Source organism: Mchenga conophoros, linkage group LG22, assembly GCF_057382185.1.
Source record: "Mchenga conophoros isolate Kocher_MC1m ecotype Shallow Benthic linkage group LG22, M_conophoros_male_GT1.1, whole genome shotgun sequence".
Taxonomy (NCBI): domain Eukaryota; kingdom Metazoa; phylum Chordata; class Actinopteri; order Cichliformes; family Cichlidae; genus Mchenga; species Mchenga conophoros.
The window spans coordinates 23,723,035-23,748,285 of NC_140546.1; the positions used below are offsets into that span (position 1 = coordinate 23,723,035).

General features: G+C 41.1%; 1 protein-coding gene across 1 annotated transcript; it reads left to right on the forward strand.

Annotated features, from left to right (window-relative positions):
* Nucleotides 1-14: 14 nt before the first annotated feature.
* Nucleotides 15-23,658, forward strand: LOC146549536 (oxysterol-binding protein-related protein 3-like). The gene is made up of 22 exons (XM_085262474.1): nucleotides 15-113; nucleotides 10,012-10,202; nucleotides 10,541-10,657; nucleotides 11,364-11,417; nucleotides 11,524-11,637; nucleotides 11,831-11,983; nucleotides 12,081-12,171; nucleotides 12,303-12,406; nucleotides 12,965-13,054; nucleotides 13,174-13,345; nucleotides 13,491-13,615; nucleotides 13,728-13,853; nucleotides 14,473-14,566; nucleotides 15,450-15,685; nucleotides 16,695-16,832; nucleotides 17,163-17,226; nucleotides 17,604-17,682; nucleotides 17,775-17,919; nucleotides 18,427-18,571; nucleotides 18,690-18,816; nucleotides 21,158-21,280; nucleotides 22,740-23,658. Exons 2-22 carry the CDS (start codon nucleotides 10,140-10,142, stop codon nucleotides 22,834-22,836), a joined length of 2,457 nt encoding a protein of 818 aa, XP_085118600.1. The 5' UTR covers nucleotides 15-113; nucleotides 10,012-10,139; the 3' UTR covers nucleotides 22,837-23,658.
* The last annotated feature ends 1,593 nt before the right edge of the window (nucleotides 23,659-25,251 follow it).

Consider the following 25,251-nt stretch of genomic DNA (forward strand, 5'->3'; position numbering starts at 1 on the left):
CTCCTTCCCCCCCTCAGCGGCCCCTCCTCACCCGCGACACTCTGGCAGTAAAACGAGGCTGCTGGCTGCTTGCTACTACCGGGAGAAGATGCACTAGCTTTCCCCACGGAAACGTAAGCATGTCTTTTTGAATTATTATTATTATTTTCGCTTTCTCTCGAGTGAATTTATTCGTGTGTTTTTTTCTATAGTTGTTTAGCTTCCGCTGGCATTAAGCGCTGGGCAGCGTTCTCGTGGCGGCTGTCGGTGAGTGTTTCGGTGCTCACGTTAAAAGTATCGCTTTCGATAGAATTATTAATGGGCACCTCCAGACATCAGGTTCTTAATAGACGTGTAAGGATCGACTTATAGCGGGTATTTTTATAGGGGCGGGGGGTGTTTCGAGCGCATGGGATATCTTGGTAATTTTTGTTTACCCTGACAACTTTGTGTTGCTGTGCTGGCAGCAGGAGCCGAGCATTGCCTTTTGGTGCACTTAGACGGGACACCTGTGGTTCCCAGTTCCCATGGAGTCCTGTCCTCATGAATGCATGCTTCGTGTAACCAATCCGCACTGGCTGCTTCTCTGACATCAGTGTCATCAAAATATGTATTTATTCATTTACTTTATTCAGCTTGATTATATCCGATATTTACATTGTAGTGAAGCTGAGATTTAATCCATGGTTTAATAAAATCTTTTATTTATTTGATAACTTTAATTGAACCAACACTGGATATTACACATACTTTTCAAAAAAACAAAAAACAACACCCCCCCAAACCCGACATAAACCTCTTTTTCATATTAAAAACAACCTGGCCAAATAACCTGTCAATTATTTAATAATGAAAATAATTGTTGTTTACTCACCATAATTCATGACCCTCTTTCGTTTTTACTGTAGAACAACTAGACCATGCACCATCTAGCCCAGACAAGATGATTTTAAGCACGAGTGACGATGGCTGAGGCATTCACAGTTTGGCTGTGGGTACACAGTGCCAGAGCAACATTCAAGCTAATGTAAACACAACCACAGCCCTGAAGGTTTTTGTTAACATGTCTAACATCAGGTTTGTTCTGATGGTTTTTTTTTACGTTGATCTGTTTTTTCACATGAATTTTGTGCTTGCTGAATATTCAATGGTAGCACGATGAAGAGCTGAAATACTGAAATTGATAAAAATGGTTGATTCAGTTTTTTTTAAATAATACTTTATGCTTTATATTGTAAGTTAAAGACCCTACAACATTAGAAACAAACCCCAACAATCAGACAACCCCCTATGAGCAAGCACTTGGTGACAGCGTTGGAAAAACTCCCCTTTAACAGGAATAATCTTCCAGCAGAACCAGGTTTAGGGAGGGACAGCCTGCTGTGATGGGTTGGGGGTGAGAGGAAGAGGGAACTACATATTTTGATTGTTGTTGTAACATAATAGATTAATGGTAATGGTACATGTAATTTTATCTTGCTGATAAAATAAAAAAATATCTGTCAACAAGGCTAATATATCAGCCAGTACCGATATGTGATCATTGGTTATTGTTATTTTAAGCATCGATATTGACCCACATTTAGAGAGTATATGAACAGAAAAACCTCTAAATGATTTACTTTCAGTGGCTGTTTGGCAAAACTGCTGGGCAGATGACTTATTTGAAAAGTTCATAATTTATCAGATTCATGAATGTTTTCAAACCAGTTTATTAGCACAAATGCCAGCTTTTCTAACTTAAGGTTAGTTGGGCAAAACACAGCATTTAAAAATGGCACCCTGTTCGTTGGGGAATTTGGGATGTTTCTGGCATTTAGAGATCTAATCTGTTAATCTCAGAAATAGCCGGCTGGTTAATGCATAAAAATAGTAATTCCTCAGGCCCTAGGCAGAGTATTAGCAGCAAGAGAGTGTCCATAAATGCGGCAATCTGTTTTCAAACCCATTTGTTGGCATGCGTCTGCCTTGGTGAAGTGCCCTTGTGCAAGATATTAATTTCCCACTACAAGTGATTCTGTTCCAGTCTGCTCTCCTGGCACAGGATCTCAGGCCAGAGGATTATTGCTCTAAGGGAGTCGGTTTTAAGTCTGTCAATCAGCTGATTCCTGTCCAGCTAAAATGTTAGGTTTTTTTGTCCCTGCTGCAACATTTTGGGTGCAAACATCTAGCCAGGCCTACGTGACTCGCTGAGTTATCTCTGTGTCACTTTCTCCTTTCTGTAACACCCACTTTAAAGCTGGTAAATACAGAAGACTCTTGTTAGACTAACACACCAAGTGGTTGGTCTGAGAATAGCCCACCTGTGGTTATATGAAGTTAAAGGATCTTATGTCTTACTTCCATGCCAGCCAGCTGGTCAGCACAGAGACTAGTGTGAAATCTTTTTCTGCTTTTAACACCACATGTTCTATAAATAGTTTGGTGTTTTATGTCCCTCAGATTTTTCATAAAGAATCAACAAACTTTATTCTTGGCTTTGCCTCTTTTTTTTTGTATCCATAGCAACCAGTGATTGAAGCAGCAACACAAAGTGTCTCTTGTCTCAGCAGGAAGCAGACAGAGAGACATCTTTTGTGATGTAGCCTTTATAAATACACTGGTCAGGAATCTAAGTGCATGCTGTTTAGCTGCACATGAGAAATAATCAGTGACTGCTGAGTGACATATTGGGGCTGCTATGTGTATCTTTGATCACTCGCTCATACCCACATGTGTTTTTTGTTTTTTCTCTAACGGCACAAAGAAAATGGGCACTGTATTTCTTTCAGTGCTATCAGTCATGCACACTTGATGTCAAAGGTCAGATAAACTGTGCTGCTGCCACCATCTGATCACACCGTGTGCTGTCACACATGGGTTTATTTTTGTCACAGAATTTGGGGTATTGATGTCTGAAATGGCTAGATGAAACCTGCAAAAAGTGAAAATCTTTCTGTTTGGTAATAACAGGATCATGCACTGCTTCAACCCAGTGATTCTGACCAGTAATTCGTCATTGCTTTGTTAGTCAGTCAGGTAAAAATGGAGAGCAGATATGAAAATGATGTGGACTGTTGGGTTTTTTGCAGTCCTGTTGTTGCAAGAGTTTGTGGTTGAAAGCAGATGGATTGGCTGGTAAGTCATGGTCTGTGTGTTTGCCATGCCAGAACTGGAAACTCCAGCCTTACAATTTCTCAGGCTTCAGCCTGAAACCAGTGAGCAATCACTGTGTTGCCTGTAGTCATGTTCAAATTAAAAGAGAGGACATTCCTGTGGTCTTCATATTATGGCTGTAAAAGCATACTTGGAATTCTTCAGGAATACTTTGAATGAACACAAGCGTTGTAATCTTGTGGGCATCTGGTGAGTCTTGAATGGGAAAAGCATAGGCTGCATATCAAAGATGAACGTAGCTTTCGGGTCTGAAAAATCAAGCCGATGGAGATGTCTTAAACTTGGATTTTATTTAATGTCCATTAGGAGGCGATTCTTCTGGTTTCAGAAAGAAGTATTATTCTGTAAAAGACTATATGACCCTCAGCTCTCCTGAGCCATGCACTGGAAAGTTCAACATACCCACAGGATCTTCCCATTATCTGAATTCAATTACCAGGTCATGGTCATTTGCTAAATTCAAAGTGTACTGGCAGCAGAGTTGCCAAGGAAAGGAATTTGAAAGTATGCAATGGGGAAAAATATGAACACATTAAACACACAATACAAATTGAAAGCAACACAGCGGTATGTGAGAGGAAGAGTGCTGCAGTGTTACAAAATGTTTGCGGTTTAAAAAAATATTTTTTAGCCTATTTGAAGTCAAGAAAGACAGAATAAATGATAAATGATAACTCTTTAAGTTGTAATCAGGCCTTTAAACTGTGATCTTTGTAAGCACGTTCTTACTCAGTTTATGGTCTCAGTCATTAGTTTCAGGTTGTATTGAATGCACCATTCACCTTCTGTAATGTCTGTCCCCCATTAGAGTATAAAAAGGATGATAAGTCCTCTCCCTCAGTGCCCTCTGCAGGTTTCATAATAAGACTTCACTAATCAGTGGGTAACTTGACCTTGACTGCATCTATCTTTTAGGTAAAGTCTGTGAAAATGGCTACAAGAAGAATAATCCGCTCTTGTATTTACACGTCTGACTTTTGTCTGTTGAATCTGTGTGTGTGTGTGCTCAACTAAAAGCTGCTTTAAAGTCCAGTCTTGAAGTTTAGGGGATAAACTGTTGTCATTCTGGGCCTTGTAGGTACTTTTTACTGAAGTGCAGTGTGCAGAAAATCCACAATATGACAAACGAAGAACATATCAGAGTTATATTCATTTATTGTTGTTAGCCCAAGCAGCTCTTGCGCTGCTCAGTGTCTAGAGTCTAAACACATTTTCCATTTGCGTTTGTTTCATCTCTTCACAAAATGACAAATTCTTACCCACAGGGAAAAAAAAGAGTCACTTTACATCTCCTTTAAACCTTTTATTCCCCCATTAAGCCCTTGTGACTCAGCAGCGTTGGCCCTTACCATGAGAATGACCTGTTTCCATCTTGTGAGATCACTTACAAGGTGTTGGGCCATTAATGATTGACTCACATTACATAAGACTGAAGGTAAAACCCCAGCACTTCTAGTCTTACAGTGCAGAGGCCTTGGTGAGATACAGTCCTACGGTAATCAGTCAGCTGAGCTAAGTAGAGCACCCGGTGGGGTGTTCAGGGACTCGTCTCATAGAAGCCAGAAAGGCCTCCGTAGCTGATAAACTAATGCACAGCAATTGCTGTGGTTTTGCTCTGAGAAATGTGAGTTTCTGCTGACATATATGAAAGGAAAACAAAATGACAGGAATGGGAGGGAGGCAATGTTAACCATGTTTGTTCAAGTGGTACTTGATAATTCTTCATTCATAATCGCCACATATTTTGCATGTAGCTTTTCAGTGAGCCTCAGATGTTGTAAACTTACTGTTGAGGCCCTGAGCTCCTACATTATATGTAAATGCAATGTTGTATGATTGCATTAATCTTTTGTTGTTTACACTACATACAGGTGTATTTACATCGCTGTAGTATGCTGTTGAGCTGTGCAGTAAATTCATAACATATTTCTGTGAAGCTTCTAATGCAGCTCAAGATGCCAGACATGTCGCAGCCTGAAAATTGCAAACAGAACAGCTTGATGAGCTAAACTGAGCTCCCTGAGTTTATAATCTGAGGGCTGCTCAGATATGTTGTCTGACCCTTTAGCCTGTGCAGTAGCTGTGAAGTAAGTGGGCCGTCCATGTGCTTCATTCTGCTTTTAGCCGTGTGTTTACTGTCGCTAGCCTTGTGTTTTGGTGTGCCGGGGGTATCGAAGCGCGGTGCGGTGCGCATTCTTTCCTGTTGATGACTCACGTCCTGAGCATGGGACTGACTGCAAGCAAGGGGAACCACAGACTACACACACGCTCATAAACCACCAGAGCTTTCTCAGTTTGCAGCTAGCAGCAAATCCAAACAATTACACCCATTTGCATACATTCGGTCACACGCAAACCTCAGAGGCATTCCCTTTCCTCTCACATGCACAGTGTACTTCCACAGAAAGAGAGGGCTGTGCAAAAAGGGAGTGCCATTAACGCACAGATACAAGCACAGCAAGGTTGGAGCATGCCATTTGAGGTGAGGAGACGAATGAATGTTGCATCACATGGAGCGTTGGTGTGTACATTTAAGGCATCAGGAAAAACTCCTTAAACCTGTCATGCAAAACTAGGTCTCCTTTTTATTTATTTTGTTTTACAATTACTAGATTGGAGACATAGTGGCTGTGAAAAATATTCAGTCACCAGTCCAAATCCTTGAATTCAGGTCTTCCAATCATGTCCTTTCCCACGGGTGTATAAAATCAAGCACCGAGGCACGCAGACTGCTTCTACAAATATTTGTGAAAGAGCGGGTCGCTCTCAGGAGCTCATTCCAGCGTGGTACCGTGATAGGATGCCACTTGCGAAATTTCCTCACTACTAAATATTCCACAGCCAACTTTTAGTGCAAGGTCCAGAAAGATATGGATGAGCGAGTTTCTTGTGGAAGAACTTGCCTGGCCTGGACTTGATTGACCTCGACCTGATAGAACACCTTTGGAATGAAACTGCGAGCCAGGCCTTCTCGTCCAACATCATAAATGCGCTTCTGGAAGAATACTCTGAAATACCCATAAACGCTCCAACACCTTGGAAAGCCTTCCCAGAAGAGCTGAAGCTGTTATAGCTGCAAAGGATGAGCTGACATAATATTAAACCCTGTAGATTAAGAATGGGATGTCACTGAAGTTCACAAGCGAGTGAAGGCAGATGAGGGAGTAGCTTTGTGTCATTGACACATTTATTTATACTCTTACCTTCCCTTGAAGCCAACTTCACATGGAAACATTGGAAACATTGTCAGGCTTCTGTGCTCAGAGCTACTGCTGTGTGCCACAAATGAGTTTATTAAGGATATCCACTCTCAGTGACATCATACAGAACCAAGAGAAAAACCTCCTAAAATTTAGGGTTTAGAGCAGTTTAAACAAATGTTTGGCTGAAACTGATGTCATACACTATACAGGATACTTAGACCTGTTGGCCAACAGTGTTTGGGGGTACTGTAATCACATTACATTTTCAGTAACGCAGTAATGTAACACATTAATTACATTACAGTTACAATTATGCTATTACTTGTGTCAGTTCTTCAGTTGTCCAGGCGGATAGAAAAAAAAAAACATCAATCAAACAATCTTGTTTTTCTTCCTGTGCACTTGTGCTACAAGCAGCTGATTTCAGTTTGTATGCGGGAGGAGGAAAACAGTGGAGCGGTACTGTGGTAAAGCTGTTGAGGAGTGGAGACGTGAACATTACTTTTATTTTTACTGCACAAAAGGACGAGAGGCTGATGGTAAAGTGGAAACTGCGTCCATGACAAAAACGACTGCATTGTACTGCTAACACTGCTTCAGCTTTTATCTTTGTGCTGTTGACTTTTGTTCAAAACTAAAAGAGAGCTCATATGTGTGTCCACCTTAGGATAGGTTAGAGTTTGTGTTGGCGTGTGAGACTGTAGCCTATAGGCTTATATTGTTTACAGGTGCTGGTGTGTTTCAGGGCATTTTTACAGACTAATAAGAAAATAATTCCTCTGTGATGAGCAATTAGATAATGTGCTGTAGGGCTGCACGATATTAGGAAAACCTGCGATGCGCGATAACTGTGATCAATATCGCGATAACGATATGACTTGCGATAAAATAAATAACAAAAAAAACAAAAAAAACAAATACATAATTTCCGTTTTACTGCAACAGTTTTATTTAAAGAAAGCTGCTGTATTAGCAATGTAACAACAAAGTGCACTTTAACATAACTTAAATTATACTGAAAATTATCTCAATGCAGTTGTTCATTCAGTTGTTCACTCACCAAGTAGTTATGATGCAAGTCGAAACTGGAGAGGAAACTTTACTGTAGTGCTTGCGTAGTTTTCAGTTTGGCTCAGTTCAAACATGACGGTCTTGCGGCATGTTTCGTACATTTGTGGAATGGCGACATGGGAAAAGTAGTTTTGTGAGGGGGTGTGGTATCTCTGGTCCACTTTCTGTATCAGACTGGTGAAGCCCTCTCTGCTAACTGTATTTATAGGCATCATGTCTTTGTCAAAAAATGTGTAATGGCCTCTGTTATTTCTTTGTACTGCTTCGACGTTTTCTCATAAGGAGTTCCACTTGAAAAACTCGGATACAGAGTCGGCTGTTGGACTGCTGTGCTCTTTGGCTTAACATTAGCAACATTAGCTAGCCCCGTCTTTCTGGAACTCTTCAAACAGTTCTCTGTGGTTGTATTGAAGATGATGGTGGAGATTAGTCATGTTTCCTCTGGTGGTTGCCACGAGTGTTCGGCAAGTTTTGCTGAGTACCTGTGTTTGGAGAACGTCGTCTTTATCAAATCCAAAGTACCTCCAAATAAGCGAGGTACTATTTATTTATTTATTTATTTATTTATTTATTTTAAATTCATAGTCAGTAGCGTTCTCGTCATGTGTCTCGCTCTCAGCCATTACAACTCTGACTTGTTGCTGCAGCGTTCTTCGCTCCCAACCTGCGTAGGAGGCGGGCCTCTAATCCATTTGATTGGTTAATGCCGTGAAGGGCTCTATTTGACTGGTCAAATGTGTTGATTGGTAAATTCTTTAAAGCATGTGTGTAAACGTTTCAAGGTATCCAATTATCGCAGTTTACGCCGTCTTTTGCGATGGGCCCATTGCACAGGCTGATATCGCGATGACAATAAATTTTCGATTTATTGTGCAGGCCTAATGTACTGCATTACTTTTAAGACGTAATGTGTGACTTTTAAGAGGAGAACATGGAAAGCGATGTACCTCTGTTCTCATGATTATCTGCTCATTTTACACACTTCTTGAACAGTGGGCTTTGGTTATAACACTTGTGTTCTACTTTGACTCATTTATACAGGGAGTGCAGAATTATTAGGCAAATGAGTATTTTGTCCACATCATCCTCTTCATGCATGTTGTCTTACTCCAAGTTGTATAGGCTCGAAAGCCTAATAACTATGCAAAATAACTGCCCATGAACTGAGAAAAGTCAAGCGTGCAGCTGCCAAGATGCCACTTGTCACCAGTTTGGCCATATTTCAGAGCTGCAACATCACTGGAGTGCCCAAAAGCACAAGGTGTGCAATACTCAGAGACATGGCCAAGGTAAGAAAGGCTGAAAGACGACCACCACTGAACAAGACACACAAGCTGAAACGTCAAGACTGGGCCAAGAAATATCTCAAGACTGATTTTTCTAAGGTTTTATGGACTGATGAAATGAGAGTGAGTCTTGATGGGCCAGATGGATGGGCCCGTGGCTGGATTGGTAAAGGGCAGAGAGCTCCAGTCCGACTCAGACGCCAGCAAGGTGGAGGTGGAGTACTGGTTTGGGCTGGTATCATCAAAGATGAGCTTGTGGGGCCTTTTCAGGTTGAGGATGAAGTCAAGCTCAACTCCCAGTCCTACTGCCAGTTTCTGGAAGACACCTTCTTCAAGCAGTGGTACAGGAAGAAGTCTGCATCCTTCAAGAAAAACATGATTTTCATGCAGGACAATGCTCCATCACACGCGTCCAAGTACTCCACAGCGTGGCTGGCAAGCAAGGGTATAAAAGAAGAAAAACTAATGACATGGCCACCTTGTTCACCTGATCTGAACCCCATTGAGAACCTGTGGTCCATCGTCAAATGTGAGATTTACAAGGAGGGAAAACAGTACACCTCTCTGAACAGTGTCTGGGAGGCTGTGGTTGCTGCTGCACGCAATGTTGATGGTGAACAGATCAAAACACTGACAGAATCCATGGATGGCAGGCTTTTGAGTGTCCTTGCAAAGAAAGGTGGCTATATTGGTCGCTGATTTGTTTTTGTTTTGTTTTTGAATGTCAGAAATGTATATTTGTGAATGTGGAGATGTTATATTGGTTTCACTGGTAAAAATAAATAATTGAAATGGGTATATATTTGTTTTTTGTTAAGTTGCCTAATAATTATGCACAGTAATAGTCACCTGCACACACAGATATCCCCCTAAAATAGCTAAAACTAAAAACAAACTACAAACTACTTCCAAAAACATTCAGCTTTGATATTAATGAGTTTTTTGGGTTCATTGAGAACATGGTTGTTGTTCAATAATAAAATTATTCCTCAAAAATACAACTTGCCTAATAATTCTGCACTCCCTGTATTTGACTTTGTATGTGTAAAGCTCATTGCATCTGATTCCATGTGAATTCATTTATATTGAGCTCATGGAAATGACTGTATTTGGATATTTATGGCTAGCTTCCTTTAAACACATCTACTTTGGACTTTAGGAATTTCAGAGGCAGACAGACGCACAGTGAGTCAGTGATTCTTCTGTTTTTATCTCGTCCTGATTATGGATGCTGCGTGCTGCTGTTGTGTTTAAAATAAACCTGTGTTGCTCTCACATGTTGTTTTTTTTAAACCTACCTTCTCCGTTCTCTGCAGTGCTGGATGTTGCAGTGGCCTTCAAAGGTCAGCGTGATGCTCCTGGCTGCTCGTCTGTGATCTCTGTTGCCACGGTTTCCAGAGATACAAGACAGCGGTAGGTGGAGGATTAGTCGAGGCGCAAAAAGATGACATCAACATCACCCACTCACAGTGACAGCAGCGGCTCCTCTAAACATGACGGCAGCCAGGTGTGTGTAACATCTGTATGTGTTACTATTGTGTGATGTTTAATTTGTTAAATTCTAATAACATCACGCACTGTGGTGCCCATCAGGCTATAAAACGTGAGAAATTATTAATGTGTTTCTGTGTGTCCATTGTCTCACTGTCAAACAGTTGAAAGTGATTCACTTATTCATGGTTGTTCACTGTGACCAAATTTTAATTGTTCCTACAAATGCGTGCCACATTCGTCAGGCGGAACAATAACTGCAGCCATAGTGTTTCTGCTGTGATAGTGAAATGTATACACACAACACAGTCATTCACTGTCTGTCTCATGCTTCGTTGCCCTGTTGTCCTGCAGGATAACTGGGAGATTGTGGAAGGGCTCAGGGGGGTTCCTGCCAGCATGCAGGAGCCTGAGAAGCAGGGAGGCTTCCTGCTCAAGAGAAGGAAGTGGCCCATGAAGGGCTGGCATAAGGTGAGGGCCTCTGCTGGCTTCTTAACGCATCAGACTGCAGCACTGCTTGTTGTTACAGGAGACTCTTAAACCCTTCTGCTACTGCTGTTGATCCTTTATTTAAGAGTCTTAGACTAAAAATGTTAGTTGTAGTGCAGCATTTTATGTAATCTTTCTATGATGCATACTAGTATGATGCTAGTGCTAGTATCCTGATTTGTTGTCTGTACCTCAGGCTGTTTCCACATTTCCTCCTCCTCCACTTTTTTAGCTCTCTGTATTTCCTCCTTTCCATTCTTTTGACTCCCAGCTGATTACACTGTAAACCTGACTCATCCCCCTCCCCTTCTGATCTCAGTGAGTGTAATCATACTTGGAAACTTTTTCCTTGCGACATGATGGAACAGCCCCTTTAACAGAGCATAGTTTACCTGATAAAGAGGCCTTGAGCTCTGTCAGCGCACTCTTTTATTTAGCTTTCTCATTTGTAAAATGCAGCGTTCCCATAAACTGCTTATGTCAATATATGATGATTATCTTTAATCATTTGGGTCACTTATCTCACTTCAGTAATAAAATTTAAATGTCAGGTTCAAGAGAATTGAAAGGGACTGTTGCGCAAATCTCCACAGTCTGCATTGTGTTTAATGGTTTATATACGTAGTAATTAATAGACCATGGCACGTCTGTAAATAAATACAAATTCATTTATCTTCTTCCAACATAGAGATACTTTTTGTTGGAGAAAGGCATCATGAGATATGCAAAGCGGGAAAGCGATGTAAGTATTGTTTTATGACTCCATCTGTCTCTCTTCTGTATATACAAACTTATGCACAAGTTAAATGCCAAGTGAAAAGTGTTTTATTTATTTATTTATTGCACAGATTAGTAAGGGGAAACTACATGGCTGCATAGACGTTGGTCTCTCTGTAATGTCAATTAAGAAAAAAGCCATGTGCATTGATCTGGATACGGAAGACAACATCTACCACCTAAAGGTAACTCTTGAGACATTTAGTTACATTCCCCGTTATTTTTCTTACTGCTGTTTGAGATGTATCCTCACTAGCAAGGGCCTCAACCTCGGCAGGTCTTCTCTTTGATTTCCTTTGTGTGTTTCATAGAAAGACACCCGCAGGAGCTTTGGTTCTTCAAGTTTGCCTCAAGCTAATTTGACTTTGTGGCTTCCAGGTGAAGTCGCCGGAGCTGTTTGAGGAGTGGGTGTCAAAGCTGCGTCATCACCGTCTGTTTCGGCAGAATGAAATAAGCATGTATCCCCACGAGAAGCATCTCTTCCACCCCCATGCGACATCCTCTCCCTCTCTTAATGAATCCCTTAGGAAAGTAAGTTGCCCCAGTCCTCTTGTGTAAGGAAAAAAAAACATCCTTGGGGATGTGTTGTGCAAATTGTGTATCATCCTTTGTCATTCATCTCAAATAGAGGGCGACTCTTACCAAGCAGGCGTCAATCCACCAGTCTAAGATAAACTCCTGGCTCCACTCCTCAGACGACATGGACAAGTGCTGTAAAGGTCGGTTTGTTTGTTTCTGTCTTCTTTCTTATTTCTTACCTATCACAGCATGTCTTGGTGCAGTTAATCTTTTATTTCTGTGCCTACAACTTTGATCTAATAATACCTTCTCTTTTTTTTTTCTTTTTCAGACTTGGAGGACTGTGAGTCGTATCTGCTGGAACTGAACCTGCTGCTGAAGAGCATGGAGGTCCTGCACCGCACATACTCAGCTCCAGTCATCAGTGGACTACAAGTGAGCACAGGCACTCGGATTAAGCTGCCATTAGTGGTTCTTTATAATAATCAATGTGTTTCCCATATAATTAAAGTCAATAATACAAAAGCAACTTAGTTACCATGCTGGTGGGGAACATAGACAGGAAGTGGTGGGTCTAAGTTGTTAGTAGCCACTGAAGTTTCACAGTAAAAGTTGGTGTTTGCCTACAGGTGGATAAATAACATATTAAAAAATGCTTCTTTTTATTGCTAAATGTATTTACAAGTTTATGTTTGGGAAATGTAGTTAAAGCTGTTTGCTGTAGTGTCCACCTGCTTTTCAAAGAGATTAGTAAGACAAACTGTTATGTTAATAATACAGGCTTTCCACCAGAAATGTTAGAGCTGGTAGTTGGCAAGGGTGTGGAGGAGGATACAGTAAATTCATTGCATTGTCTTTTAAAAAAAACAAAAAACTGCGGAGGGTCACATTAGGCAAGATGGGATGCTGGGATGGGAAAACACTGGTGGAAACCCTGATCTTGGAATTCTTCTAATGTTGTTACAACCTCAAAATATGTCTGTGGTGCCACAGGCAGCTACTTATGAGATCCCCAAAAAGGAGAAGAGGCCGAGGAGGTGGCGGTCCAAAAACAATGGCAAAGACACAAAAGCCACGCTACAGGTTCACGCCCTGCTTCTTATTTTTTTCCTCTGCTGCTTATGCTTTGATATAGTTCAGTCATTAAATGGTGGGAAAGAAGGGAATGTAATGTCTCACTTTTGTCTGTATTTGACTGCCAGGTTCCAAGCTGTATCTCCTCCCAGCCCCAGTCTCAGTCCTATCGCCTTCATGCCTCCAATCCAAATCTGTCCACCGCTGAGTCAAACACCCAAGAAGTCTGTCCTGAATCCCCAGAATCACCTGCAGATGCTTCACATCTGCAAAAGGACTTCTGCCAACTAGCCAACAGCAGTGAGTCCTTTCCTGGTTTACTGTAGATTTAAAAATATGCTTTTTTTGTGTGTTCACTGCCATACGACAAAATTGTTTCCATGACAACTCAGTATTTGCTGTGTCCCTGCTTATTTTCCCGTCTCTGACATTTGCCTTTCTCCAGTCCACGTCAAACTGAAGTCAGCATTTAGTTCCCTGGTGGCAGAGAGAGACAGGCTGAGACACACTATTGACCTGCAGCCCACCCAGCCTGCGCATGTTGTCGGTCTAAAGACCGCCTATGCCTCAGTGAGTGACACCGGGTCAAATTCTATGGTCCTGTGGAATTACACCACAAATACTCACAATACCTGACAAGTGGTCTGATTATACTCACCTGGTGTCTTTTTATCCAATTCAGGATTCTGTAGATGCCCCACAGTCCTTGGTGCACCAGGTCTCCAGTGAGAGCAAAGGATCAGAGTCCTTAACGGAGTTCTTTGACGCTCAGGAGTACCTCCTGTCCTCTTCCTCTTCTGAGAACGAGGTCAGACATCATCTGCAAGATCAACTGCATCTCCATGTTCAAAACGCAATAAATGATCAGCTGATTCATTCCAACGTTGTTCCCACACAAAAAGTTTGGCATGTCCAAGATATTAGTTTGTTAGTTTTTGTTGAATATTTAGCCACGTTTAACATAATCGGACACCATTATAACCATTTATATATGACAGAGAAATCGTAGGTCTGCTTTTGTTCCATAACACACACATTATGGAAATGACTTGAAAAACACACACAGATTAAACAGTTTCTGTGTAGAGATTTAAAAAATAATTATAGTGTAAAACTAAAAACACACGCAAAAAAAATCAGCAACACTGTTTTTGTTACATGGTTGGTTTTTCTAAAACTTAAAGTCAGGGTAGAGGGAGGTGTAGAAGTGTAGATTTCTCTCAACCAGTTGAATGAATACTCAAAGACAATTCTGCAAATGGGATTTAAAAAAATGACTGCCTAACTGAGCTTTACTAACATGTCACTCCTAAAATGTTCTCCTCTATCCCGATGATGCAGAGGCTTTCTAGATCTGTGTGCTTTTGTCCTTTGATTCAGTATCCTGCTGGCTCACTGACCTTTCATCATTGATTTCCTATCTCAAGGTGTCTGACGATGACTCGTATATAAGTGATGTCAGTGACAGTGTTTCCGTGGATACCTACAGCAACGCTGGGGGGAGTGAGAGGCACAACTCCGGTAAGTAATAAGGCAACAAGCTGTGCATCTGTGAGAAGTCATTGTGACACCCACTGTGTATGAAAAGCTGAATCCTAATCTGAAATTTGTAGTTCAAATCATCGTCATAATGTAGTGAGGAGGAGAGGAGAGAGGTACAACAGTGAGTGTCTACAGCCATCTGTACAACACGGTGGAGGCCCTGTCGTGGTTTAGGGACTAATTTTGGGCCCAGAAGTGCTGGCGATGTAATAACATCTGCAAAAATTATACTGTGTAAATAAGGAAAGGACCTCTAGGGACATTTTCCGTGACGTAACAGCATCAAATAAATTATTGATGCCTAGTAACAGTAAGATTTCATACTGATATTTTATTGATATGGATACTGACATTTGTTATGCTTTGAAAATGTGACCTATGTTGCATTCGTGTGGACAATTTTCAGTACATCCTTAACCAGTTTGGAGCTAATACAATCACTAAGTATCAGTGAAATAAATCTTTGGTTCCAAAAATGTGTTGAAAATCGGCACAGACTCCCAGACATGTTTACAAACTCAGTGCAGCGTTGTTTAATGCAGTGTGTGACCGGCATGAAAGCTGTGGTTTTTAATCTTTTCACAAACAGAAGGAACGACATTCCTGCAATCAAATCATTCAGTCCCAAATGCAGTTTTCCATTTTTATTAGTTTCCCCATTTGCACCAAACTCAGCCTTGTAGGTCGTCTTCTTGGTGTCCTCCACAAGTTCGTGTATACACTTGGAATCTGCATACATAATCATATTAACATATAAACAAAACAAAAAAACACTCCTCCCATGCAAACATCAGTGTTCACTTATGTCTTTTAAAGCCATGCATATTAATCTGTCTCTTACGACATCGTATTTCTTCTGTAGTGAGCAGCGTGGTGACGCTGGCTCGTCGACGCTCCACTCTGCCCTCTCCCTGTCCCGCCAACAGCGTGAGCCTGTGGAACATCCTGAGAAACAACATAGGCAAGGACTTGTCCAAGGTGGCCATGCCCGTGCACCTCAATGAGCCACTCAACACTCTGCAGAAGCTGTGTGAGGAGCTGGAGTACAGCGAACTCCTGGACACTGCTAATCAGACTCAAGACCCCTACCAGCGCATGGTGAGTGGGAAATATTTTACATGTGGACTACAAACCGGCACATGCAAAACATTCAAATTAGCATGTTCTAATTTTCCTGAGACACTTTTGAAAGTCATATTCACAGAGTTATTTTTACAAGAGTTTGAGGTTCAGATCCTCTGACAGGCATATTAATAACACACCTAGCAGACATAAGCTCTGTGCTCTTCCTCAGGAAGCTAATGTGATGTTTGTTTTGTATAATGTGTACTTTTTCTGGAGCCGTCAATAAATATTTAATTACAAGGAAGTCACTCACATAAAACATAAAACGATACAAACTGTGGTGTATTACCTTTAACACAAATTCATATTTAAAATACGGTTATGTATGAATGCACACACACACAGATTTTGCCTCTGTTAGTTTCTTCTCCGACAAATTCCTATACACAGTTTTATCTTCATAGTCTGGGATGTGAATTTTTTGCAGAAACCAATTACAGGCTCATTCCATGGAAGATAGTGAGTGCTTCCTGCCTGAGCGCACCCTGCTCACAGCTTTTTGTTTTTTTTCTTTTGTAGTGAAACAATGAATTTGAATTTGACCTTCATACTATGAAAATTATTGGACTTTCAGGCCCTCAAGTATGTAAAGGTCGGCTGAAATTTGACAACTTCTGCTTTATCTTGTTTCATTAAAACTGCAACCAAATCAGGTCTTGTATCAGAGTGCAATGTAAAAAGGAGAGCAGCTACCCATCCCATACAGGGATATGACCCATGCAAAAACTCACCTTTGAAGTTGGTTGTAGGTACAAAGATGTTCTGACGGGAAACAAAAATATTATTTTACTTCTTAGTGTGGGTTTGAAATTGATTGAGCTCCAGTGTATGAGGGGGCTCAAGCTTTCCCCGTGGCTGACTCTGAGGGTGTTTTTGACATATTTATTTTTTGAATAGAATGACAGAGTGGGAACATCTTACTGTTCTTGTTTGGAACCAAGTGTCATTCACTGAGCCATCCCTTTCTTCCTTCCTTGTGCAGGTGTATGTTGCTACATTTGCAATATCTTCATATGCATCCACCTACTACCGAGCAGGAAGCAAACCCTTTAACCCCGTCCTGGGAGAGACGTACGAGTGCGACAGGCCTGATAAGGGCTTCAGGTTTATAGCTGAGCAGGTAGAAGTCACAAAGTTTACACATTCTCTTCAGACTGCACACAGCTGCTTTGTCATCTCTAAGTTAATGCAACTGTCAAATTATTTGTGACAACTTCATTAGATTCTGTTTACAAAAAGTGGAGGGAACATATGAATGCCACTTTCTTTATGACTCTTTTCACAAAACTAGCCTAGTAGTAGCAACAAATGTAGGGCAGTGAAATGGTGCCCTGCGGTGATCTGATGCTTTATTGGTTGTATAGCTAGCAAAGAATTAACTTTCAACTTACAGACCCAACCTTTTCATAAAGGACCTCATTATTGTTTTCTTTTTCTCCCCACTTTCCAGGTGAGTCATCACCCGCCTGTGTCAGCATGTCATGCTGATTCAAAGAACTTCACCTTTTGGCAAGGTGAGCCCCGCAGGGATTATTTGGAATAAACACCCCACATCCACCCTCTTGTCTGCCTGGGCTTCTTGCAGATTACACCAGAGCTCCCACACCTTGTTCCTGTGTGTTTGCTGCATGCTGTAGATTTTACATGTAGCAGAAACTAGTGTCTTAGCCGATCTAAATAACCTCATTTGACCATCATCTTGTACCTTCCTATCATGTGATAATTAACTGCTTAGCATCATTGCTCTCTATAAAATGACTCTATTGATTATACTAATATAGCTTGTGGAAGCTCTGATGCATTCTGGCGCGTTGTTAAAAAATAACTGAGCAGCCTTGGGTAGTCAGAGAAGCTACAGATTGTTCCCTTAATGCTCTATTGTTCTCTCCAGATGTTCGATGGAAAAATAAATTCTGGGGAAAATCCATGGAAATCGTTCCCATGGGAACCACCCGTGTCACGCTACCTGCGTAGGTTCTTTACTTTTTTCTATTTTGTTGTGGATGTGTAATGAGTGCAAGCTAAATGGTGCATTGTGTGTATATGTGTGTGTTTTCTGCAGGTTTGGGGACCATTATGAATGGAACAAGGTGACATCCTGCATCCATAACATCCTGAGTGGCCAGCGTTGGATCGAACACTACGGCGAGATGGCGATCAAAAACATCAACAGCAATGTCTGCCAGTGCAAAATTACATTTGTTAAGGTTAGTACACAAAGATGCTGTGTGTAAGCCACCAATATTAGAGTAAACTTTCCCCCCCTTACTGTTTGTAATATTATTTTGCTAAATACATGTGATTCTCTGTCATGCTGTTGTTATTAGTAATTTTAACATGTTATTTTATTTTTTTTATAAGCTCCCTTATCATCTGAGCAGGCTCGTAAAAATGATCCACGCTTGTTATAAAATTACTGCTCATTCAAATGTCCATTTCTTGCACATAAAGCCATAATAGCAGTAGTAAGCCAAATTCCTTCAACGCTAGAAGCTTAAACAGCACCATCTACTGGACAAAAAAGAAGCTGACCTGTAAAAAAAAATAAATGTCAGAAAAAGTAACAATGCTGCAGTTTCTTTTAAATTTAAGAGGATTCATTTAGGATTTAGTGCATAGTTTGTATGATACAAATAATGTCTGCTTTTGTATGGTGTAATGTATATGTATCGTGTCCTTCTTTTTAAAATGAAATATAAATATTTCCTTTTTAGGCAAGAACATGGAGCTCTACAGTGAATGAGATAGAGGGTGTGGTTACAGATTCAGATGGAAAAGTGGTGCACTCCATATTTGGAAAATGGAACGAAGCAGTGTTTCAAGGGAAGCCACCGTCTGCCACGTGTATCTGGAGAGCAAGTAAGTGAGGAGTCGCTGGAAGTGTCGGTCACACTGTCTTGCACCGCTTCAGTCAAAGCGCACAACTGACCTGAACATGATATTAGAGCTGCTTGTTTTTATGTCTGTCTGTGTTTAGATCCAATGCCAGTGGACCAAGAACAGTACTACGGCTTCACCCAGTTTGCGGTGGAGTTAAATGAGCTGGACCTTGCTTTAAGACCTCTGCTGCCCCCATCGGACACGCGCTTCAGGCCGGACCAGAGGTTGCCACTCTTTGTCTCTCATTCCTGTGTACACACTGTAACATTGAGAATCTCAGTTTGTTTTCTTAGTCCTGATTACAATAAACAACAAAAACAGATGGTCTTATACAATAGATAAATTCAAAGCTGTAAAATCTGACCATTTGGTTCCATGAGCTTCTGGGCCAAGTCTGGCTTTGCCCATGTGGTGTGAAGCAGCACAAGGCAGAGGTATGAACATAACCATAGCAACAGCTATACTAGTCTAGATCCAGAAAGATGAAGAGTATTGTGTATGTCCTTGCTTGTAGAGAGAGATTGTCCTTTAAACATAGACTGTATATAGAACATGAAATCATCCATTAATTACCGAGGCGTCGTCTTCAGGTCTCACGTTGACTATTTTGGCTGTCAACAACTTGGTGTTTTGAAACTGGATGTGATGCACTATATTGCCAAAAGTATTCACTCACCCATCACCAAGCACAGTACAAATCATCAGATAGAGTAACTGGACTCTAGGGCAGTGGAGACGTGATCTCTGCATTGATGAATCATACTTCTGTCTCTGACAGTCTGATGGATGAGTCTAGGTCTGGTGGTTGCCTGGAGAAACTGACTGCATTGTGTCAAGTTTGGTGGAGGGGGGCTTATGGTATGGGGGTTGTTTTTCGGGCATTGAGCTCAGCCCCTCATTTCCAGTCAAAGGAACTCTTAATGCTTCAGCATACCGAGATATTCTGGACAATTTCATGCTGCCAACTTTGTGGGAACAGTTTGTTTATGACCCCTTCCTGTTCCAACATGACTGCACACCAGTGCACAAACCAAGTTCATAAAGACGGTGATGAGCGAGTTTGGTGTGGAAGAACTTGACTGGACGGTACAGTCCTGACCTCAACTCGATAGAACACCTGTAGGATGAATTAGAGCAGAGACCGTGAGCCCGGCCTTCCAACGTCTGGGCTCACAAATGCGCTTTTGTAAGAATTCCCATAAACACTCCTAAACCTTGTAGAAAGCCTTCCCAGAAGAGTTGAACCTGTTATAGTTGCAAAGGTGGGCTAGCATTAAATTAAACCCTGCGGATTAAGAAGTTCATATGTTCATACATCGGTGTGTGTGGTTTTGGATCTGAGAGTTAACTCAGATGAGTTCAATATGTCAGGATCACCTCAGCTGGCCTCCACTGTTTGATAAATATATCTTGTTGAATTCTCAGAGACTATGTTATTTATTCTTGACCTAGCTGTGGCTGTAATATGTTGGTGGGTCAAGTTTGAGCCACTTAAAAGTGATACACAATTTCTTTAAAGGAATTATTCCTCTCTTCCTTCACTGCCCTCTGGTATTTTTGTGTGCCTTTAATATCTCATACCAACATATTGTAGGTATGGTTACCAGCATGTGGCTGACATTTTCCCCAACATTTGTTTGCTTGTGTTAAGCTAATTTTTGCCACGATTACTAGTGTCTGGAGTTGGCTATCGTGTGTACTCCTGCACATATTTCTTCCTGCCTATCCTCTGGTGTCTATTTATTTCAGCTTCCCATCTTGTTTTTATCTGGACTGTATTGTTCAAATTTAACTGAGAACGTACATTAAGTTTTGCATATTTAGTATTGTATACAATAGGTTTTGAAGAAGTTTGTGTTAAGGAGTTTCTGTTTACTTTATCCTCCTTTTTCACTCTTACCATAATCAACAAAAACAACAACATATTGTATTCTCTAAGATTGGAAACCAGAGATCTTGAGTATAAACACATTAGCAGATTGTTCACAGACAAATGAGTCCGAGAAACGTTTTCTTCTATATAGATTTGCCCCCTGCTGGCCATTACAAAGAATGCACATTGCCTTTTAAAAATGCATTTGCTTTACTTTTCAGACCAGGAAGTTGTGTTCATCTTTTATGTACAGTCTAATATTTTAAATGTATAGTAAGTTTTTTTTTTTAATTACTTGTTCAAAAGATATATTCCTACTGTCCTAGAATAGTTGAATAACTCTATAAGTATAATAGCTCTATAAGAAGGGACATGTTTCAGTGAGTCAACATAAATACATAAATCTTTGTTCTTTCATTTGAATTTGAGTAACTAGAAAATGTTTTATTAACATGAATCCAGCAGGTTTACAAAGTTGTGTAACAGCTATCCAGTGATTAACTACCAACGTTATGTTATTAAGTGACATCATTCAGAAGTTAATATTGTTACAGCGGCATCAAGTCACTTCCGAAACTGCACGAAAGCTGGAGTTTTTCTTTTTTGTGGAGGTTGGGAATGGCACTGACAGACAGCAGGAACAAATCTGCACTGATCCCCACCCTGACTGTGTTTCTGTATATTTATTCCAGGCTGCTGGAAGAGGGGAATGTAGATGGAGCTGAGGAGCAGAAGCAGAGAATAGAGCAGCTCCAGAGGGAGAGGAGGAAAGTGCTGCAGGACAACAACATGACACACCAGCCACGCTTTTTCAAGTATGCTCTTTTCCTTGTCTGTAAGGTCTTTGTGTGCAGTGTTTGTGTGTGTTTGTTTGTTTGTTTGTTTGTTTGGTTGGTTGTTTTTTTTCCCAACATAATCCTGGGCTTGTTGTAACTCAAAGTACAGATGAGGGTAAAATTATTAGCTCCTGTATGAAATTTAAAGTTTTTATCATAATGTTCCTTTTAGCAGAGCAAATGATTTTCAACATGCATTTCTAAATGCACTAGTTTTCTGTTTGCACCCAATAAAATAATTATTTCAGGAAAAAACAAAAAATACAAGGGTCAAAATGATCAATCCCCTGAAAAACTGAACGTTTTATTAAGCTATAGCACAAACAAAGCTTAGAGCATTTCAGAGTTAACCTAATTTTGATTTTGACTTTATCTTTCAGCCTACACACAGAATAAAAACTTCAGTAAGGGTTTGAGCGGTCACTTGAGAAAGCATCAGGTCAAAAACAAAAGAAATCAGTTTAGACTTTAAAGAATTGTTGCTGCTCACAAAGCAAAGTAATCACAGTGTTTCCAAGTGTCAAGAACTGTAGTGAGAAGTATCAAGAAATTCAAATGGAGCCACAAAGTACAGAACTAACCTGGCAGAGGTAGAAAGCAAAAGACTCAAACTAGTGAGAGATCTAAAGAGCCTGGAACTGCCAAGACACTAATGAATGATTTAATCAAGTTGGGAATTGTAGTCTCAAGGAAGACAATCGCTAGAATCCTGCCAAGTCCTGGCCAAAGAAACTGTTTATATTTGGAGAACATAGGGAGAGGTGTACAGCCCAAAGAACGGTGTCCCCACAGTGAAACACGTTGGTGTGAATATTATACTGCGGGGATGCTTCTGGAACAGAGAATCTCATCAAGGTGGAAGGAATCATGAAGAAGATAATGTGAAGATAATGAAAGAAAACCTCAGCGGCACAATTATGTCTGAGTCATCACTTTGTCTTCCAACACAACAATGACCCAAAACATGGGTTGCTCCCGGGGAAGACGTACCTCCAGAAGACCAAAGTGAATGTCATTAACAGACCTGCACGATGCCCTGGAAATCTGTGGGGTGATTTGAGACCAAGGTCTGTGCCAGAAGACCATCAAATCTGGAGGCGCTTAAAGGTTTGCCAAAGGAAAAATGGGCTGATGATGCTCAGGAGACGTGAGTGAAACTAGCTGAAAACTACAAGAAATTACTGCAGGCTGTTATCCAGCAAAAGGATACACTGTTACTATAACTGACTAAAAAATGTTTTTTGTGTGCAAAGTAACGTAATGTAAGCATCCAAATAAAACCAGGATGTTTGGAGAAATGCTTTATAATATTTGGGAAATGTTCACAGGGGAGCTCATTTTTCTATCTTCATCTGTAGTTCCTATTTGTAATTTTGTGGTGCGTCGGTCAGTATCTGTCAGTCATACTAATTCATGATCATTTGTGTTTTGCTGACAGGAAGTCTAAGGATGACACTTGGGTGAGCAACAACACGTACTGGGAGATGCGCAGAGATCCCGGATTCAGCAAAATGGACTTCCCTGTGCTGTGGTGAACTTTGGATTTAACCAAACGTCTGCAGTCGACTTATTATTAAGAGGGAAGTATGAAACTGAACTGAGGGCAGACTCAAAGTGTCCTGACCTGCCTGTGTAATGTTCCATGTCAGTGTAACCTGGATCCACACTTCCTGCTTCCTCTTTTAGAACTGAGCACAACCTATAGAACTTTTATTGGTGTGTTTTGGTTTTTTGTATTCTTTTTTTTCCAATGGTTCTTCCTAGGCTTTCACTCCTGTAACTGTAATTTACATGTAAGCGTAGACTAAAGGTGCATATCTGTATGTTTCACTGTATCTCTGCTTTTACCAAAGTGCCTTTTCATTGCAGTGCTGCATTCAAGGAGCTGCTGTAGCAGTTTTGCACTTTTATTCAGACTAAAAATGTTTTAATGATGTCAGTATGATTCTTAGCTGGAGAGAAAATGATGGTCAGGGGCTGATGGGAACTTGTGCAGATGTTTTGTTTTTTTTTTTTATCTTGCTCATGTGCTCCATCGAGTTAACATCGTGACTCGAAGAATTTCTTATTATTCCAGCTGATGCCCGATTAGAGATTCTTGTGATAAACAGGAGTCCGTATGCTGCCTTGTTATAATCAATCCTGTCATGGGATCCTGTGCACAATTTTTTATTGAGGAAATGGCAATGACACTCCATGTTGAAAGAAGATTAACTCTACAAGGGATGGACAAGTAATGGTGTCTCACTGGTTCTTGTTTGCCTCACTGCCAGTCTCTTCAAATGGTCATCAAAAAAATGCCCCCTCATTGAAATAAACTTGGCACATAAAGTAAAGAAGCGTGTGTTTGGTTGATTATTTCTTTGTTGCAACAAATGCTTCTTGGCAATAAATCTTACACAGTGGGAGAGTCTGTTTATTTCCACTTAAATTTGTAAGGAAAATGCATGAGCAGCAGAGTTGAGTACGTGAATTACACCCCTGAAAGGCTTCTCTACCAATGCCAAAGTTTTTAGCTTTTTCTGCTTTTTACTCTTATTTTGTGTCATTTATTTGATTTGATAAATAAAGTCTGAAGAAACAAGACATGCTGACAATTTAATATTTATATATTTGATAAACAGGGGGCTTATTAGCATGCGGAAGAATCGTACACAGCCACAACAGCCTACGACCTCCTCCTGCTGGTCAGCAGCTTGGTCACACACTGCATTGGGCTTGAGGCAGGCCATGCCATCCTCTCTATCCCCACATTCTGGAGGGGAAGTAGTCTCTGATAAACCCCGCTCTGTATTGGTAGGGTTTTCATCTTCAAGGAAAAAGTTCAGTCCCAGAATGTGAAAGTATTAGATTACCACTGGTTGCAGAATCTCATGTCAATATGTCTCTGCATTTTGATTGCCTCCAATGATGACCAGCTTGTTTTTCACGTGAAGGAGATCCCCCCCCCCCCCCCCCCCCCACACACACACACACAGCAAAAGTTGGTATCTCATCGATGCAGCAATCAACATAGCGTTCCCTGCATCTTCTCTACGCTTTGACCCTTTGATCCAACTGCTGTATGAATGTTGCTGACTCCACCTGGGGTGGTCAACCTCAAAACAAGATTCAATAGCAGAATAAGCTGCCTGACGTTGGCAGAGAAGTTTTTCATGGGCACAACCCACAAGTGCATTTTCCTCACAGATGTGGCTCCATTTAGAGGAAATAAACAGGCTTTCCAAAAGTATTACATTTATTAAAATAAAAGATAAACATAAAGTTACTTCGTTTTTGTACTAAGTATAATTATGTGTGATTTAGCAGTCAGCAGATAAAGCAGACAATAAGGTTCAGTTATGTCCTTTGATAAAATAATTTGACATGCTCGGAAGTACTGCACTCCCATTTTTTTTTATTCCAGCTGAGGGGACTGATAAGGAATGGGAAGGACAGCTACAGGCAGAAGATGGAGAAGCAGCTTCAGCAAAACAACGTTGGTGAAGTCTGGAGAGGCCTCAGAACCATCTCGGGCCACAAACATCAGAACTCTCTGCCTGGGAGGGATGTGAGGTGGGCAAATGAACTGAATCATTTCTTCAACAGATTTGATTCATCCATGAGGCAGTCTTCAACATCAGCTGCAGACTCACCCACCCCCACTGCTGCTGTTCCACCTCTGACACCTCAGACACTTCACACCTTTACTCACCCTGCTCACTCCCCCCCACCCCCAATAACAGCAGCCAATACACACTCCACACAAGGCTCCAGCCTGTATCTCTCAACCACCCAGGTTAGGAGGGAACTGAGGAGGATTAAAGCCAAGAAGGCAGCGGGCCCAGATGGCATCAGCTCAAGGGTCGTCAGGTCCTGCGCGGACCAACTGTGTGGGGTGATGGAGCACCTCTTCAACCTGAGCCTGAGGCTGGGGAGAGTCCCACAGCTCTGGAAAACCTCCTGTGTTG